General features: G+C 38.8%; 1 protein-coding gene across 1 annotated transcript; it reads left to right on the plus strand.

The window, feature by feature from the left end:
• The first annotated feature begins 6,839 nt into the window (after window positions 1–6,839).
• LOC117233145 (beta-2 adrenergic receptor) lies at window positions 6,840–10,904 on the plus strand. The gene is made up of 4 exons (XM_033493161.1): window positions 6,840–6,996; window positions 7,825–8,044; window positions 9,385–9,814; window positions 10,408–10,904. Exons 1-4 carry the CDS (start codon window positions 6,885–6,887, stop codon window positions 10,585–10,587), a joined length of 942 nt encoding a protein of 313 aa, XP_033349052.1. The 5' UTR covers window positions 6,840–6,884; the 3' UTR covers window positions 10,588–10,904.
• Window positions 10,905–20,510: the final 9,606 nt, after the last annotated feature.

Below are 20,510 nucleotides of genomic sequence, written 5' to 3' on the forward strand. Positions count from 1 at the left end.
TAAAAGAACCATATAAATTAATGCTGGATTGATAATTAAAAATGGCATTTGCTATTTTTTCTTGGAATCAGCTGACTCTAAATTTAAATCGCCTACTGACAGATAAAGCAATAATATGTTAGTATTTAATATACACTACTATATACATTTACTATTTCAATGTTACTATTTGCAAGTATGCGAACACTCTAGAATAGCAGTATACGTAATATCGTATCAGATATAAGTTGTCGCGTATAATTTATCGATTTATTAGTTTTCAATCTAAAGGGAAATTAAAGTTAGAGTAGATATTATAAATATTATAAGGCAAAGGTTTAGCTCAGTACGCATTTCTTCGTTCCTAGTTCTAACTTTCTTTTCTTTTTTTATCTCTACCTTCCTATTTTCGTTCCGTTCTCCGCGTACCCTCTTCCGACGGAAGAAAAACGGTTCGCCCGATATTCTTGTCGTTCATCAGGGCCACACACTCGTTTATGCGCCGGTTGAAATGCGTTCACGGGAATAAAGAATATCGACGAACGAACGATCCCCTTGGGTCCGGAACTTTTCTCATTAATTGAAGCACTGTGTAAAAGCCTCCCGACCGAGGGCGTAATAACTTTTGCTATATAGGGTAAAATTCAGAAAGCGGGACGCTAGCCGAGCCGTAACGTGATTTAAAGGTTTAATAAAGTCAGCCACGTGGATTAATTCGCTTTCGGGCGGCGCGTGCACAGGAATGATTTGTGTAGCTTGATCAAAATCGCCGCGGGAATTGATTGCGTTCCATTTTCTGCAAATTGCCGGTTATCGTAAAGTCATTGAATATTTCTGCGCCCCTGAACGTTCAAACTGCAGAAGAATATGATAGAGCCATAATTTTCGAGCAGTTATGATCTTCGAGCCTCGGTAAAGGAACGTGTAAAAAATCATTATTTTGCTTTGTCCCTTTTTTATTTTTACGTTTGTGATTTAAAAAGGTGGGAAATTTTCGGAGTACGTGTACATGTTCAAACGATAAGTGTGTGAAGTAAAAATGTTTCCTCCTAAAAAACCACTTTCCATTTGATCGATATTCTTGCTCCTCATAAATGAAAATTAACCCTACGTAATTTTCTCGGCTTCTTGTTATCTGGTTGATCGGTTTAATAAAATCGCCGTTCGCGAATTACGACGTGATTAAGGAAAATTGCAATCGACTTCTCTGTGTGCGAAGCGCGGGTGATAAAATCATGTGGAACACGGTGTAGATGTTATTTTGTTATAATCGATGCAAATATCAAATGCAATCACGTTATATATAGTAATGTTAAACTGAATATTGGCCAAAAAGTAGAGTTCTGTTTCGAGTTAGACGATGATACGTGGAACATTAAAAATGTCAAACTTTCTATGTCGAATTAAAATTGCACGATCCATTCAAAATCGCAAATTAATTGTGATTTATACGTTTAATGCTCATTGTTGACTTTCTCTTTACGGTACAAGCGAAAAATAATTTTCTGTTTAGATGCATTTTCACTGTAGCAGTAACAAATATTGGAACAAGACAAAAAACTGATATTTTTGCACGATCCATTCAAAGTGACATATTCTCTGTATATAATCCTCTGTAGAGACTTATCGAAGCGAAATTTCAAGTATAAATAAAATAATTCATTACTCGGCTATTTTTTTGCTGATGATGACAACAAATATTACAACGAAATTTATTATTATCGGTTCAAAGTCTCCTTCAGGAAAATGGCAACTTTCCAGTTAACAAGTTATCTCCTGACTGTCGCTTGTCTTTTCTTCTGTGCCATTTACATTGAGATTCTCGTTAGTCTTGAAAATCTAAAGCGGCGAAGGTAAAGAATTCTTTGTACCTGCTTCTTTTAGTTTACTTTTGTGTACCTACCGTAGCTCTATCAGCAAGCTAAAAATAACGGTGCCTTTGAAAAATAACGTTGGTAATCAAGGTAGAGCAAAAATTTCCCTAAGATTTCGTAATCATAAAAAAAATAATAACACAATCTGGCGGATAAATGCATGTGGAAGAAACCAGGCTAATGGATTTTTAATTATTAATACAACGGTGTTCTGTAATTATGTCATCTGTGTAGCAAATAACGAAAATACTGTCGCGATACAACACGTGGCAACTTTTCATAAGGAGTTAAAACGACGGAATAATTGTTTTCTTTCGTGTTCTATACAGGACTTTGTTTTCCACTCGATTTACTTTGAAATGCAGGCGAGTACACGTGCACTCGGCCAAGGTATGTTTTAAAAAAATCTTGCTACAGAACCAACCAGTTGTCCCGTTTCTCGACCATTTCGCGAGTTGTTAAAAAATATTACGTCTATTTTGCGTATCAAACTAGATTTATGGAATTCGAAAATGCGCTACGAATTTCCGTTGACGTGAACCGAGTTTGCCACTCTACAAACGTTCCAACCATTTTCTCCCTTAATTGGGTACACTTTCTTTACCATTCTTAGTTAAAAGAATACTGTTCTCCGCTACACGAGCTTCGCTGTTTCTCGTAACAAGCGTGCTCGACGAGTTTTCAAATTTAAATACGTCGAAAACGAAACCTGCTATGAAATAACGTTTTCCTCGGTTACTCTACGATTCCTATTTTGTCCAATTTAGATCATCTATAGGTATATTCTTCAAAGTATAATATTCGCGTGTTATTCCGGATCATCTGATATTTTCCAATATTTCTCTATCGTGTCTTCTATCAAATTTTTTAAAATAGTCTTTTCTTTATTTGGGGCTTAAATTGCATGCGTTAATTACTCTTCTATATTATTATCAGTTAATTTTAAAACGCGAGCTATGAAGAGTGTTAATTCTAGAAGCAGTGTTAAGCAAACGTTATTCGCAATCCAGACATTTCCAATTTATTAATCTTTTCCATCCAGACATCCACAGTCGTAATTACGATTTCAAGAAAGATGTGTAGAAAGAAGAGAAGAAATAAATAATATCGAATATCGTAAACGCAAACGAAATTCCAATAATACCTATCGTTTTATGAAAGAAGTTCATAAAAATGACACGATCCAATATTTAACAGGAAAAATTCAAATTTATTCGTTTTTATTCATCCATATTCGAGTTTACTATTTTATGAAAGTGCTACAGAAATAAGAGAAGAAGCAAGGAGCCCTTCGTGATCGTGTTACGTACCGTCGAAGACCGCGAACGACAAGACGGCTACATGGCAACAGAGAAAATGGTAGAAAAGTGCAGACTCGAATTTCTAAATCCGAACGCTACGAGGTCGGGGCTTCATTAAGCTCTGCATTTTTACGTAACTGACTTGACCGTCGTTGAATGTCGCGTATCGATGCACACGGAGATTTCTCCTTAGCTCGGACCTTCGTTAAAGATATTCGCCCGATTTCGTCGCGATTTAAACGATCATTCATTATCGTTGTCCACGGTGTGTTGGTATTTTATCGATTATTGTCTCCAAATATACCGACGTTGCAAAAAACAGGAATGGCTTTTATGTTCAGGATTGACTGTAGATCACCTGTATCCGTTGAAAGCTAATCTGATAGAAAGCGAGATAACTAAAACGAGAAGAACGTCCTGTAAGCGGATCTATTGTAACACTTTCATTGAAGGTACGAACCGTTTGCTTCGCTTATTTTTATCATTGCATATCGTAGTTGTAGAGGCGAACATACTTCACTGTATTTTTATTTACGTTCACCCTTGAACGTTCCGTTTCGTAATTAAACAGATTCTTCTTACTATCCTATCTGAAAAGCATATTACTTTGCTTGACAGTACGCGAGCTACTGTTCTCCGTTTTCGAACGTATCGATCGCGATCGATCGAAAATTTAAAATTAAATTTTGAAATTTAAATTTAAATTTAAATTAAATTTTGAAATTTAAATTTAAATTTAAAATTAAATTTTGAAATTTAAATTTAAATTTAAAATTAAATTTTGAAATTTGAATTTAAATTTTGAAATTTAAAATTAAATTTTGAAATTTAAATTTAAATTTAAAATTAAATTTTAGAAATTCTTCGAAATTATTCCCATAATTGGGATTTGTAAAACCCTAGGAATCTTAATTTTTGTGATAATTTGGAAAATTCGTCTTGCAAGGTGTTGCACTTGACCAATGTGCGATTTAACACGTTGACTGTGCGATCGCGCCGACTGTACTGATCATCGATGTACGTATAATCCATAATAAAATTTGTTATAAATTTCTAAACAATTCTATCTACGTGATAAAATGAGCATACCAGTTACAGGTTAAACATCTTTTAATCTTTAGTTTATTTCTAGGACTAAATTTTTACAAAACAATCACTTTCTATGATAAACGCGAACTTTATGGCACATTATGCAACACGAAACATTAGCTTTACGACGATTTGATTGACTTAGTCGAGAAACGTTTTGCGTATTCTAGGACGATGCTCGAGGGACTGCCTCCTATCTATGTGCGCTCACGATTTACGAGGTGAGATTAATGATCGTCGCGTTAGTATCCGTAACTAAATGTTGGTTTAGCGACGTTTATCTTTGAATTGAGAATTGCGGACATGGTGATTTTCTATAGTGTGTGCAAGAATGCGGTTTTGATGAGACGAGCGTACGCTAGTTACACCTGGTACATCTGGAGAATTCCGTGAAGCTTGCGGTATCGAGAGTCATTTAACTACGTTTATCTTGAGGTCGCCGATTGTGGAGATCATCCTGCGTAACATTTGTCTTCGTACGCTGTTTAAATAGAGATTAGGGGGGCATTGGTTGAATTTACTTTGCTTACCGTCAAGAATTTCCAGTGATATAGCAACGATGAGATTTCTTTCAGTTTTCATAATAAACTATCGTGGAGTAAGTTGTATTAAAACGTTTTAAGGAATTTATATCTTACGTCAGTGGAATATTTTGTCGATGATAATGTTCTGAGCTGTCTTAGAATTTTGTATTTCTTATCTACGAAACGATGATTGTCCTTTGAAATGACGCATGAATTTAATATGAATTATAATAATCCTCGTATAAGTTTCTAATTCATAAATTATATTAAAACAATAGGTACGGAAGCACCAACACACGCTATGTGTCATACATTTCCGAACTTTTGCCAACAGTGTTCAAACATACACGTTCCCTGAAAACGCTCTTCGAAACAACCAACTTCCTTCCCATGTTAAACAAGTCACACGACGACAAGTCGAAAGCGAAATTAAAACTTCTCCGTCGTTCAAACAAACACTACCAGACAATAGTGAACCCTCGAATCTCCACCTACTTGGAAACAACGATCAATTCCTTCGTTAGCTCGATTGGTTTGTTTTGCGTCGTCGGCGTTTAGTCGACGAAACGTCCCAAATAAAATATGTTCCGCTTTAATTCGGCGATAGTGGCCAGCCTACACGATGCTTCATAATACAGCCCTCCATTCAGGATCGACTCGGCTGAATTATGAATGGCGGTCGATAGCAAGAGGGTGGACGCTTGTACTGGCCATGCGAGTTTCACCTGGCTTACGTGGCCCTCGCAAGAATGTGTATGAAAAAGAAACGACTATCGACGTTGGGATTGCGCCTCTTTTTACCTTCCCCACGCGACCGTTATTCCAGCAATCTACCCTTCAGGATACAATCAAACTGCCCCGCCCCCCAAATATATAAACCGACCCTATGCTTAGAAATGGAAACTTCGTGTGCCTGTATAGAAAATGGTCTGGAGTGAAATTTTCCGGTATAAACACAATATAGAGAAACGACTCGGAACGACGCAACGTCGTATATTAACAACGATGACGATGTGACTGCAAAGGATGTGTAACGTTGAGGAGGGACGTAATATTCTTACTGGTTGCGGTTATGGTTAACTATGAGTGCAAAATAGTGCGTGATATCTCGTAGCGTTTCTTCTCCTGTTTCTTATTGTTCTTCTAACGAAGACGGACCCCTTTATTAAAATTTATCAGTGGATTATTGGAATACGGATGAGGTTTTATCGAAGACTGGATATTTTTGTCGTCGTTTATTATTGGTAAATCTTTCTTCATCTTTGTGACTGTACCGATTTCCAGAATGTCTTGATTACGTTATACTTGAAAGGAATCGAATGTTTCTAGCTTCAGTGTACGTTGCGCTTATTCGTTCGATCGTTATCAAACCCGATATCTGATTCCAATTTGACTGCAGTGAACCGTATTTCTTCAAAAAAAACCACCGTATCCATTTCTACTCGGCGAATATTCACTTCCTTCTTTTTTCCTCGAGCGTCTGATTAACACCGACGCACGAGCGATAACTCGCTTCTTCTCCTCGATTCACCCATTTTACATCACATCACAAGATACGAAGATCATCGCGTGTCTTCAACTCGCAAAATGTCGAATATGGCAGCATTTCTCATAAATCTCCCGCGGATCTCACGAATCAGAGTACTTCGTTATTCAGCTCGTCTTTCATCCTATCAGATCGTACGCATCGGTCACTTCACCGACATTACATCGTCATCGTTCTCGTCGCAGTCATCGACATTCTCCTATCGCACCTCGTGATACACCCGTAAATTAAAAACGAGGCGTCAGCTATTTCTACTCTCTGCTTGCAGCAATATAGCTATATCGATCCTCCATCAAGATCGTCGAAGTTACGAGGTCGTTAGAGAAGGTACGTTCGTGTAAAGATCTCGGCGAAAGTTTGTCATTTGCTGGTGGAGGATTTGACAGCCTGCGGCAGGGCAGGTCTCGAAGCGAAGAAAGGAGAGGGCAGGAAGCGGAGGTGAAACCAGGTACAAGCTACCAGGAAGGCCTAGCGCCTGGCTGTTTAGTGGCTGTTGACAAAGGCGGCGGGGGGGTGACGGGTAACAGCACCTAAGGGCGGGTGGGGGGATGCAGCTCGAAAGGGTGGCGGCATGGAGGAGCCCTCGCTGGAGGCTCTCATGCAGGCGGGCCTCATCTTCGTGGTCAGTGTCGCCATCATCTTCTCGAATCTCCTCATCATCGCCACCTACCTTAATTTCCGTGGTAAGTCCTGTAACATGTTTCAACTACACTGCGAATTTTTACACATTTATTAACACCGCAGCTACCAAATCTGTAATCTGTAAAACGATAGATTTCAGACGTTTTTAACAAATTTCACGCATTTGTTTGAAAAATAAGGGATTACATCGGGCTTTCTTTTCTTTTCGTAAATGGTCTGATGAATTGAATTAAAAAAACATAAAAATATTGTTAAATTATGTTATTACTGTATATATAAAAGTATAAGAGTCGTAAATGCATGGTTGGAGTAAGATATTTGGAACGAATATTAGACATTCATCTTGTTACGTAATTTTACATAAAAAGACAACATGCCTACCAAATATCACGAAAGTTACTTGTGTAAACATTTTGTTAAAACATATTTCCAGTCTAAGATATAAAAACAACGCAACAGGCTTAATCATCTATGAAAACGTCGTTATATAGTTCTAGAGTCGTTAATTCGTTAATATATCAGATGTAAACTGCGGCGATTTTTTACTTGTCCGATAAAATATTAGAACGCTTTATCGCGCGCGCTTAAAAGAAATGTTTACATATAATCAATCAAATAACACAATAGCGAAATTTAATCGTACTAGTATTTTATATATTTTATGCGTGATTTCGTAATATTACCCTGGCAATCGGTGTTGCAATGACTTGTAGTTTCTTTGTCGCTGTGGGTTTCTTTTAATTGCCTCTCCCGGTGACCCTGTCACCGCAGAACAACGAAAAAGCAATAAAAACTGTAACATTCGGTGAAACCCGACCGTTTGGTGATTCACACTCGAGGTAAATACAAATGAGAATCACACCGCATAGGTCCCTCCGAGGTGATAAACTACTACTTGCTATCTCTCGCTTCGGCGGACCTTCTTTGTGGTCTGCTGGTGGTTCCGCTCTCGGTGTATCCAGCGTTGGTACGACGATGGGTCTATGGGGACGTCGTGTGTCGTCTCGTTGGCTATTTGGAGGTTACTCTCTGGGCGGTATCTGTTTACACCTTCATGTGGATTTCTGTGGATCGGTATTTGGCCATCAGGTACGTAAAATCCAATCGTAAAATATTTTCTTTCCGTATCGATTGATAAAATGTAAATAAATCTAGAAATCTGTAAGATCTAGAAATATTATGGAATTTTTTAATAAGTTTTATCTTTGCAACTTTTCTCTTTTTTTTTTTTATTAGTATTCTTTGAAACGACAAGTAGCATTCGAGAAGAATATCGGATAAATAACTTTAACTCTTAATGTTCGTCTGATATTCAAAAAGCTGGATATAACGATGAAAGTTTTTACATCTTCTCTACGTGTAGAACTTAATACATACATATACCTTGAGTACGCGATTAGATGGTAGGTTTTGTATCCTTAGATATACAGTTGAAGGTATATAAATTCAAGTTCACGGTATACATATCACCGGAAAGAATACGATAATCTTGATATTCCTTATAATCTACAATAGCTTTATCGTTTATTAGCCTAACAGATTCGTATCACAGTAATATAGGTCTAAGATGGAGCGATAACCGATGTCAAGATTATAGGTAAACTAAAATCTAGACAATCTTCGACAACCTTTCTAATTCATTTCGCCTACATCTTCGATCAATAACTTACATTGCACCATTTACTATTGTATATATATAATAATTGTCCACTTACATTATTCGTTGGAACGAAAATTCTGTATCCTCGACCTTTCATTTCTCTATCACAAACTCAATTGTAACCTTTAACTTTTCGATCTACACTCATGTTCATAAGCATTAGAATACTTATTACGACAAGTAGGCGAAGCTTAAATAGTTATTAGAAACTTTATTTTATTCGAAACTTTGCAATATAAAAAATCTGTTGTTGTATGTCAAATATATAAATATCATCAATTATAGATTGAAAGTTAATTAAAAATCATGAATTCGACGATGGCACTCTAATTTATTATTAATTAATATATATTAGTACATTATTTTTCATTTTACTTGTTATTTTTCGATTCCATACATTTGCGAACCAGATTCAAATTTTTCGATAAAATCTCAAACATCGTAGAATTGCGCGTGTTAATATACTACTAATTCGTTATTGATAATTCTTATCACTCTTGCAAATAACTTTGACAGATTTTTTTCCGTATTCTAAATCTTTGCCCTGCATGAATAAATAACTTTAGTCGATTAATCATTTCTCTAATAACCTGGGTCAATTGTCACGGTTTATGCGAGATCAGCAGATATCCTGATACTTATGAACACAAATGGAATGTACTAAAACGTTTTAACTTCTCAAAGCATAACTTTACAGGTACAGAAGTTTAGCTTGAAACGTTTTCCTATTCGTACGAGTATTAACTAACAAAACGATTCGGTTTCACAGGAAACCATTGCGATACGAGACCGTGCAGACGAAAACCCGATGCCAGTGCTGGATGGTCTTCACGTGGATCAGCGTGGCGATGATGTGCTGTCCGCCTCTTCTAGGTTTCCAAAAGCCGATTTTCGACCGGGAGGCGTTCATCTGTATGCTCGATTGGGGCAACATGGCTGCTTACACCATCACACTGTCGATCCTCGTGCTAGGCCCATCGGTCATCACCATCGTCTACACCTATTGCTACATCTTCACGATGATGAGACGACTAAAATCCGGCGTACTGATTCACGACAAGGAGTACGCGACCGCGCTCTCGGAAAACTTGAGCAATCCGAGTCATATCATGTCCTTTGTCCTGGTGATGACTTTTTGGGTGTCCTGGGCACCGTATGCCGGTCTCCGGATATACGCTGTCGTTAACGGACCGCCGCAGGTAATTTAAACGTCCCTCCTCTCTCTTTCTCTCTCTCTCTCTTTCTGTGTGAACGCAACGAAACATAGGGGAAAGGTCAGTCTCGACGTGTTCATACGAGACATCGTGAATTTCGTCTCGCTTTTAGATGTTTCGAGAGTTATAGCTTGCCTTTAAATATAAAGTTTTAGAATAAAGGTTTCGCGTTATGTCGATCTCTTTTTACGTACGTTGGTCTTTTTTCACATAGTCTGTATGTTTTTTTGCATTGTTTTCTGCTTATAAAGAGAGGTGAAAATAATATTTTTGGTTTTAATTAAAGTTCAGGTTTCATTAACACGTTCGTTGCTAATGATGCATACGTTACATCGATTCTATTGTTTTATTTAAATTCGACACAATTCTACTGGAGCAATTATTGCGTTTCTGAGTTTGTACGGTTTCGAGAGGAAGAATTCTCGGCGTTTGTTAAATAATATTGCGCGCTCTTCTCGTTCTCGTATAACAAGCTCTCGACGTATAACACGACGCAGACTTTCGCCTTGTAAGGAAGACCTGTATCGCGATATTTAAATTACTTTTACAATTCACAGATGTTAATGTTTACGCTGCAGGTGCCGTTTCTCCATTTCGCGGTAGTGTGGTTGGGGGTGACGAACAGTTTCTGGAAAGCGGTGGTCCTTGGTACCCTGAGCCCGCAGTTTCGACTAGCGGCTCGTGTGCTCTGTCTGACGTTGTGCTGCCGGCACAGACGACTTCCGCCGGAGCTGCTCGGCCTCGACGACGACGATTAAAAGCCAAACGCCTACGAGAACAAGAGAGGAAACGCTTTCCTTTTGCGCGCGAGCGTTTTACAACACGCGCCCCATTCTTAGAGCATCGCTTTTCATCTCTCGGTATTCGAGGTCGTTTCTTGCATCCGCCACCGTTCTCTCGGAGTCTCCTTCGAAGGCTGAGACTGAGATTCTTTGTTCCGAAAAGCGCTACCACGACGTCCGACGAGTAAGACGCGCGATCAATCTGGTCGCGTCTCAAAATACGGAATAAATTTCAGGGAACTAGTAAAAAAGAAATGACTTTTCACCAACGAACTTCTTCGATAAGCGCCAAACTTTTCTGCCTCGAAAGAAGAATACTTCCTTTTCAGTCACTGTTTCCTTGCAAATGATCGTTCCTTAGAGTCTCTGGATATTTATCCGATCCATTTATTTTCCGTTTCGCGTGGACGCGATTCGATTAAGACTATTGCTTTCTGTTTCTCTTTCCGCGCCACAGGAGACAAATTATTCCTAGCCGAACACGATTGATCGGCCAAGTACAATAACGTAAATCTCTCCGTAAGATCAACGAGCAATCAAGCGCCACGATAATAAACCGAAACTTCGAAGACTAAGATTTTTGCTAACTGAATTACCATTTGCCGTTAGATCAGTTCGTCTCGATTCAAACTGTCAAACCGCGTGTAATTAAGAACCTAACGAACCGTTAAGACGATTAGAGAAAAAGACGTTAAGAAAATTAAGACGTCGAAAAAACGAGAAACCGTGTCTGACAAAGACACGTGGTCGCTTCTTCGTCAAAACACTTCTTATTCGAGTTATTTAAAGAAATCGCGTAAACTATTAGGGTATTGCTTTTTCTATACGATTTCGATTGAAATATAATCGATTATACGTATATACACATATATAAATATACAGATGTGTACGTGTCTGTTATTAAAAGAATCCACGTTATCGACAAAACGTGGGAACGAGCGTGGTGTAAGGCCGAAAGAAAGAATCGAAGCTCAGTCTGGGGCGCGTTTGTCGCGCGATCAAGATTCTCGAAAGGGACGCGATCCTCGTGGACGAATCGTCGATCGAACATTCACGACGGACGACATCCTGTTCGTTTTGGCGACGGTTCGCTCGACGCTGATCGTTACAGTCCGGATTAATTAAATCGGAGACGCCCTGTTTATCTACTTTTTGCTTTTTTCCTTCTCGAAGAACGCTCTCGAAAGTCGACGAAACGCGGAGAGCTTTCTCGCGCGTTCCTCTCCTCTCGGTGGTTTCAGAAGAGCGTTCTCGGAAAACTAATCGTTGCCTATATCTACGTGGTAAGATCACGCTCAAACACAATTATCTTAGCGAGTCGCGATAAATTAACGTGTAAAAGTATAACACGAGGACGAGCGAAGAGTCGCTTGCGATCGCGTAGCATCCTGCGCGATTACGAAACTAAAATCGATCGAAGGGGGATGCGAAGGGAAGATGATTAAGCAGGCGAACACAAAATACAAGAGAACACTAGGTCAATTAACGGAGATGCCTCTACGAATGCGACGCCGCGTCAATCTGCGCGCCCGTAGAACGCCCATGTGAAACAAAAACTCGCGGACGGGATTTCGATCGCGACGGTTATACGCTTTTTTTAACGCGCTTCCTCCTCTACTCGGCCTCGCGATCGGGCTCCCTTCCACTCTCTCTTTCTCGTTTTTAATCAAACTTGGGCTGACACGTTTTACTTTTTCTTCTCCTTCGAATTTCTTCTCTTGCGTCCAGTTATTAAATCCTCTTGCAAGTTTCTGTGGTTTTCATCGTGTACGAACATAATTCTATCGAAATCGTACGTTTTTATTTAAAGTGATTTTCATAATTATTACCGAATTGTCGCAGAAAATATTTCTAAGTACCTCCTTTTCATTCTAATATTTCCTTCGGTTTGAACAAACTGGAAGCTTCTATTTGCTCACTTTTCACAGGTACATTACACGACACAACTGATATCTCTTAAACGATCGAATCGTGTCGTTTGTATCTGATTTTTAGCAGTTCTTGCTTTAACGGAATGCAAACCTCCTTGTTGGAGAAGAAAAAGAATGGGAAGATCCGATTCGCCGGATTGTGACTCGTTTCACAGCGCGATTCTAGATCTGCTTCTGAAAGTGAAGGACTTGCGGAGTTGGAAACTCGATTATCGAGCGTGAAACTCAAGCAGGCACGTGTTTCCATCATACGGGATCGAATTTCAATTAAAATGGTAATCAAACTTTCACCAACGGCGCGTTACGAAATTCTGGCAGCCGACGGAAGCAATAAATGCGCGAGATTAATTGAATGGAAGTACAAGAAACTGCGAGAGAGCCGTGAACACGGGTCGAAGGAAGCAACGTCGTTATATAGTTGTCGGATCGTGGATCGTGTTAAAGTTAAATCGCCATTATTCCATTTTCCGGTCAAACCGTCGCGTCATGGGCCGTCCGCTGCGAAAATCTAATTTAAAACTCGTCCCCGTTTCTTACTCAAAGGGAAATCGACCGACATGAAACGCAACGCAAAAACTTAGCGAAAACCGTTTCCCGTGGGTGGAGAGAAAGCAACGGCTATTAATAAAACGCGAGATTCATTTATAAACCTGGCCATTTCTATAGCGAATAAAGTCCACTGTTTGAGTACCGCGGTTACGAATGTTTCACGGCTACGCGGCTTTTATATAACGGAACTTCCCGCGACGTTTCCGTCATGGCGATATTTATGCCTCAACAGTGTGCGTGTTATACGTAATTGGCGATGAAAAGCTGCGTGTAATTAACCGTTTCGTTAAGCAGAATATCGCGGATATCTTACGACGGTTTAAATTCAATTCAGAAATGAATTGTATATCGAAGAGAGTAATTTGACGCAGGTAGAAGTTCCGTGTTTTTACTTTCGTATCTTATTTCGTTATTGCATATTCCTTAGCTGGTCTACAGTGGCGATATTTAATCGTTGAAAAGGATGAATATATGAAAAAAGAGGGAATACAATTCGAAACACTTGGATCGAAGAACGACGTGTCGCTCGAAAGTTAATTAGCGTCGCTTCAAAGTTACAGGCTATTCATCGATTTCTGTGTATGTATGTTCTCAAGGTTTAGAATGGTCTCAGAAGCAGATATAGCATCGGTTGAACAGTAAGTTTTTATTACTCGTCTGATCGTACAGCGAAGGAAAAAGGATTATGCGTTGAATTACACGCTTCGTACCTACTTCGTACAAATTATTTGAATTATAACAAGTACGAGAAAAGAAACTAAAGAAAAAAGAGAAAGAGAGAGAGAGAGAGATAGAGAGAGAAAAAAAAAGCACAGCAAAATATTGTTCCCGCTACGCTCCAAAAAGCGATGCTCACGCGCAAGCAAGTGGGCAAGATCCTGAGATTTCTTGAATGGTGAACGTTAACCCTTTAAAGAAGAAATCCAATACGCAAATCGGTGTCTAGAAAGTCTCAGCTTCTACTCTATTTTTTACTCTAGACTTCGTGTTTTATTAAACTATAAGGCTCTTCTAATAAATAAATCGTAAGCGGACGCCCCGATCGGGGCTACGAATACCATTAGATGCGCGACGGTAATTTATCGTGCCATTTTGATATACCAAGCTATAAGTTAAAGGGTTAAGGTGCCCGGAAGTGCTCTGAAAACGCAGATGTTAAGGTGCGGAGCGTCGAAACGTTCTTTCGATAATTTACCATCGCTAATGCGTCACATTGATCGAATTATTAAACGGAATTATGGCGATTATTCGATGGAATGAGAAATTTATCGTTGAAACGAATTGAAAATAACGAGAGCACGGTTCTCTGATGTTCTCTGATGTCAAGATGTCTTAACTGTAGAACCGAATCGAAGCAAATTTTTGGCTACGTTATAGTTGAAACTTTAGCTATGTAAAACAGCACCCCGGCTAAAATGCAACAAGATAAAAAGCGACGCGACGCCAATCTCTTTGTTAATTGCCGGCTCGTTGATCGTTCGACGAATTGTTCGACAAATTTTAACGATTGTTATGCGACGTGTATCGTCGTTAATTGTTTACCACGAACGAGCAACGTGTCATGCGAGTTATTTACCAGTGCGATGAGTCACGGTATCGATATTCACCGTTCTTCCAAGTATATCTGTTGCGAAGAACATCGATGAATCCCAATTAAGATTTATCCTAAGATACACACGTCCATCCCTGTTTGAAGATCAAAAGCACTTGCGAATTTTTACCTGTTCACGACAACGAAGTATTTTTCGAACGAACTCGCTTCGTTCGCACTTCATTCGAATGCTTTGTATAACTCGCGAAGTCAAAGCAATAATAAGCAGTACGATATAGTGTTGATTTAACGCAGTTAAATGATTCATTCCTTTCTAACGATGATTCGTAAATGAGTTGAGGAGGTAATCGTGAAGGAGGGTACCGTCACCCGTCGTATTGTTAATAATTCCAATAAAATTGATTGAACAAAAACGCAACAGTTTTGTCTATGTTTCGTTTCTTTTTCGTTTCGCGAGATATTTTTATTTCTGTGTAATGTTTCCGCAAATTCTTTAGCCGGGGTTGATCGTGGCGCATAAATGAAAAAAAGAAAGAAAAAAAGAACGAAGAAAATGTTATGATTTTGCTGCGAATGTCTCTTCGTGTATGTATGTACATATTAGATCGCGCATGCCACGATTCTTTCGTCCAAATCCATCGTTACGCGCTTTAAACTTTTACGATGCAACGTCCCGGGTGCACGCCGACACAGGGATAAGCGCCCACCTGGCCCGGATGAATGTTCCTTCCGCGATCAGGCAATTCCATCGAGTGTCCGCCGTATTCATCTTCATAGTGTCGACAGAGATTCATTTGGTAAAAAGAATTTTGTAAATTCTAAACTGCTTTCAAACGGGTTTTGTGACGATGAAGTTCTTTTGCTTTTTGCAAGAACGTTCGATGTAATTGTTTAAGCGTTATTTAAACGTGAAATGATTATTTGAGCTGAGATAATACTTATAATACTTATTTGAACGTATCATTATGTTAAACGTGTCTGTTATTTCATTTACGAAATGCTTATGAATCTTGATACACTTAAAATTCTATTACACTTCTATTACGTATAAGATGAAGTTAAGCGTAGAAGGTTTCCCAAATCTCTTACTCAGCTCGACAATATCTCTTTTTCATATCAAATTTGCTAGATTTATTTAAACATGCTGTTCCTAATATTCACTTTCTTATTAAAAAAAAAGAGGATAATACGCGAACTTCTAAATCAAAGCTATCTTAATTACAAATGAAATAATCCGTTTCATTAAAATATATTTTTCATTGAAATAATTATTTCAACATAGTATAGACAGTATTGAACATTTGTATGCGATGTCTATCAAATGTTCTTCTTAACAATTATTCTGAATAGCAACCAGCTCTCTAAAACGTAAGATTTCAACAGCAGGACGCGCCCTCCCTAAAGCAGAATTTGATTACTTCGTAATGCCACACAAGAGGAGAAGCAGCAAAGCGATGGTCGCTTGAAACATTTATCAAACGGGAACGCCAGTCGAAATACCAGCTTCCGGGCGTGTTCCATCAAAGCCGGTGTGCCACCCACGTTAGCGTGCATCCGCGAAACCGCCAAACCGAGCAGTATTAAATTCCTCAGCGATAACGAGATTCTAAATACTTTAAAGTCGCTCAAAGAGAAGGAAGGAACGAGAACGAAGCGGAGGAAGGGAATAAATCAAGCATACAGAACTGGATAAAACAAAAGGAGGAGAAAAAGATAGAGGTAACAGTACCTGCATCTGAAAAAGGAAGATCGAAGCGTTGCTTCTTTTTCTCATTTCTTTCTCCTCTATATTTTTTCTTTTTTTTTTTCTTTTCCTCGTCTTATGATAAAAGCAACGCGGATAAAAATAACGACGAACTGAGAACGAGACGAGGATGAAAGGAAAACGCGAGATTGGTCCCTGGCAGTTTTCCGGGCGGCCTTCGTTATTAACGATTAATTACATTTTTGTACCTAGCTGCTAGTTTTGTACTAGTTTTGTAACGTACCTCACCACCGGACGTGCTGTTATTGCATATTTTAAGTGGTTGTTAAAACGGAAGGTTGATCGATCACCCACGAATGTCCGGCGTCATAATGTGGTTGTGTACGATCGATGATCGTCGCGATGCTAAACCCGCGCTGCCTTGTGTGATAAACATGACATTGGGACCTCGCGAATATTTCATTTTCATTCCGAAAGTTTTGACAGAGAAGCGAGTTTTCAACTATAGACGCTGGAAACGGTCGATACTTGCGCGTTTCTTCGACCTCCATGAAACGGACTTGACGCGAAATACGAGGAAACTCGTCGATTGCGACGATCCATTGAAACTTGCTTTCTCTCCCTCTCTCTTTCTCTCGCTCTCTGTCTAAGTTGTCCTTTGAAACGATATATTTCTCTTCTGTTCGATCTCTTTCGAGTAATTGGAATAAACGAAACGGAATAAAAAAGTAACAATAATTGGTCGATACATTGCATCGTGATTATCACACGAGACACACAGGTTGCAAAGTACAATAGTATCTTGAGGTTTCACCTGACAGGCCGAGAGTGCTTTAAAGAGTCATTTCAGCGCTGCAAATGAAACATCTAAAAAGAGATAATAAAAGGTAAAGAAAAAAAAGAGAAGAAGTATTCTCGTTAATTAATATCCATTTATTGTTACGATAATCTATATATCTAGAACGAAAGAAGTAACTGGTTTGCGAATTTATCGATTCTAAAAATGTTCTATTTGATCGCTGAAATACTCGATCTTGCGCGCAAGCAATCAAAAACACGAATTAACTCGCAAGAAAAACTCGTTGTTAGGATGCAAGCATGCGTTTTATTCACGCTTTGCCTGTTGTCTGTTTCAATGTTTAGATCGATCGATTTTTTCCACGCGTATCAACGAGCGCTCTCGTTAAATAAAAAGGAGAAGATGTTGCGATCGTGCGTGTTGTTAATGAAGCGTTTAATTTCGCGTGCTTTCATCCTGCATGCGTTGATAACTTGCGATCAGGACGCAGGAAACTCGAATCACGGTGGATTCTACGGTGCGATTCTAGTTGTCCGAGCGCAATGACGGGTGTACTACATACGTCGTGATACGAATTCGACGATAACGGTACAATATTAACGATTATTGTCCTAGCGCCATAGAATAGTAAGATGATATTCCAATAATAAATGGCGAGATCGTAGATATCGCAAATTTCACTCGATATACGACTCGGTATAACGCTTTGTATTCATTTATTCCAATATCCTTAACAAGCATCGATTACGCGATTATTGAGATTTTGATTGCGAAATTCGCTGAAATTAACGAGGACTTGTATATTTGTGTGCTTCTACGTTCGTTACACGTTTCTTTTTAATAAAACCAAGTGCCATGCAATTACTAATGCAGATGTTAATTATCGAACAGTGGCTTTAAAGGGAATTCTAATTTATTCGTTATGATATTCATTCCAATCCTATGATTTTCTCTCTACGTTGTTTGTTGTTATCGAGAAGATTCATCGATCAACATTGATCGTATATGCACGAAAGATTTTGTATTATTCACAATTATATACTATATGGTCTAGCTTTTTTGTACTCGATAATTTTTGCTCTATATTTTAATACGTTAATAATAACGATTTTTTAATGAGTATCTCTCGCAAACTCTACGAAACAAGGGAGAGAATTTCGAAGAATTTTATCTACGAAAACAAAATATCTTATCTTCGAGTAAAAGACGAACTATTGTAAAAAATGTTCGACTATTTGTTCGGAAATGATTACTTCCGCCAACGTACAATGATTCGTAAAGGTATCGTGGATATTTACCATAGAAAACTTTTATAAATATATGTTATGTGTATCGTACGAAACTTTTTGAAATCTTACGAACATCAGAACGAGGCATCGTCATATTGGCAAAATTAAGAATAGGGTTTTTCCGCAAACGGTTGCCAGCGTATCGTTCGCGTTCATGACCCCGTTTTTCCCAGACATTGGTCAGGAAATGTAGGTCGCGCGACGTCGAAGGAACTCCTCGCCTACGTGTTACATAAATGCGCCTTAACCCCTGTGTTCGCGACGGTCGCGCGCCATTAATATGATCGCGAGACTCGAGTGTGTCCGTCCTGACACGGAGTGGTACTACTTGCAACAGCCTACCAGTCATTAGTCAATACACCGACGTTAGTAGATACACGCGGTGGCCGCTGGTCCGCAACCGGCAGCACGAGGCTGGAACAGGGTCGAAAACCCCTTCCATCGAACGGCTTCCTGGAAACAGAACGATACTTGCTGGCAAACTTTTGAATTCTTGCCAGCCTCCTCCATTGTTCTCATCGACTGATCGATACTATTTTATTGCCCGCGTGTGCAAATCTTCCACGCCTCTCGGCGATTTCCTTCTCGTTGCATCTCTCAGATTCGAACGCGATGAAGCCTTTTGATTCTCTTTGATTCAATTTCAGATGATTTGTTGCTGAGAATTGTTTCGCGGCTGGCTTTGAGGAAGAGAAGAGGGAAGGTGAAAGAATGGAGATCGATTTTTCAATTTTATCGAGGATTTTAGAATTTTATATAAATATTTTCGCAAGATAATTTTACTTCGCGATGTTTTTAGCTGTTGCTCTTTTGCTTTATCGTTTAGAATTGCAAAGAAATAGCTAAGGGTAACTGGAAAAATTAATTTAGACCTCGTATAGAAAAATGGCATTATGTATTGGAAAAGAAATTAGGACATATGTGGATCAAGGGCATAGATAACATTGCAATTTACGTTTAACCTGGAATATTTTTCTTTTAGTATGTCATGGATTTTAATTCATTCGTTTCATTCGGTTCGTTAAGATTTCCTACGTGCGATGGCCCAAGAAGTTAGATGTATGTACATGACTCTAGAATTTGCATTTCATCTGCAATCTTTTTCTTTCGAAATATCGAAGATCGAGTCGAAATTGTGTGATAATATTGAACGATAGATTCAAGAGTATTAAATGCACTGATGCTAGCTTGAGGATAGTTGTAACGTTAACAAAGGTAAGGTTTGGGATTTTACCATTACCAAAAGATGAGAGTTATGTTATAAGTCGAGAGACTGACGTAATATACGAAAGATAGAAATAAAATATGTACTCTTGGAACGTTGTAATAATCTATGCGAGAAATGATATTATTCGGAGAATAGAAAATTTTATCCGAGTTTCTGCAAATTCATAACTACTTGTACAACTTGCCCTTTAATCGAGTATAAATATATTTCTTTCTAATCGTTTCACAAACACTATTTTGTACCTCTTTTTACCCTTATTTTTACAGTAACATTTAGTTTTAATTCCAACCACTACTAATGTCGCGATCTTATTCTATGCTGAATCGGTAACATTGGAAACGACACTAGAATGATAAGAAAGTTTGCTATCGCCCGAGACAAAGGACGAAGAAATACATTGGCTGATAGATCTATCGTATACCTTATCTATGCATATATCTTGCCCGAGCCACTGCTCATTTCCTTATCGCGATGATGACTGCTCGCTCGATAAAACCGTTTATCATAAACTTCTCGACTCTTCTTTCAAAACACTTTCACCAAATTTCTTATCCATTTCATAAGACATTATTTTTTATTTTATCGTTCCTCTATCGTTCGTGATTATTGTTCCTCTCCTATCGGAGATACAACGGGATTTTCTTCGTACATTTCATTGGTACCCTAATAATGGAACATCGATAGTATGCAAACTAACAGGTACAGGAAGGAGTAGAAACAAAGGGGTGGCGGAAGAGAGGGACAAGGGTGCATTGTTAGCTAAGAGACCGGGTAACAGAGTTAATGTCGCATTACGGCGTTGACTGCATAAGAACGTCGGTTGTTCGAAATCGTGAAAGCGCGAAG

This window comes from Bombus vosnesenskii, unplaced genomic scaffold (assembly GCF_011952255.1).
Source record: "Bombus vosnesenskii isolate JDL3184/JDL3185 unplaced genomic scaffold, Bvos_JDL3184-5_v1.1 scf7180000013295, whole genome shotgun sequence".
Taxonomy (NCBI): Eukaryota; Metazoa; Arthropoda; class Insecta; order Hymenoptera; family Apidae; genus Bombus; species Bombus vosnesenskii.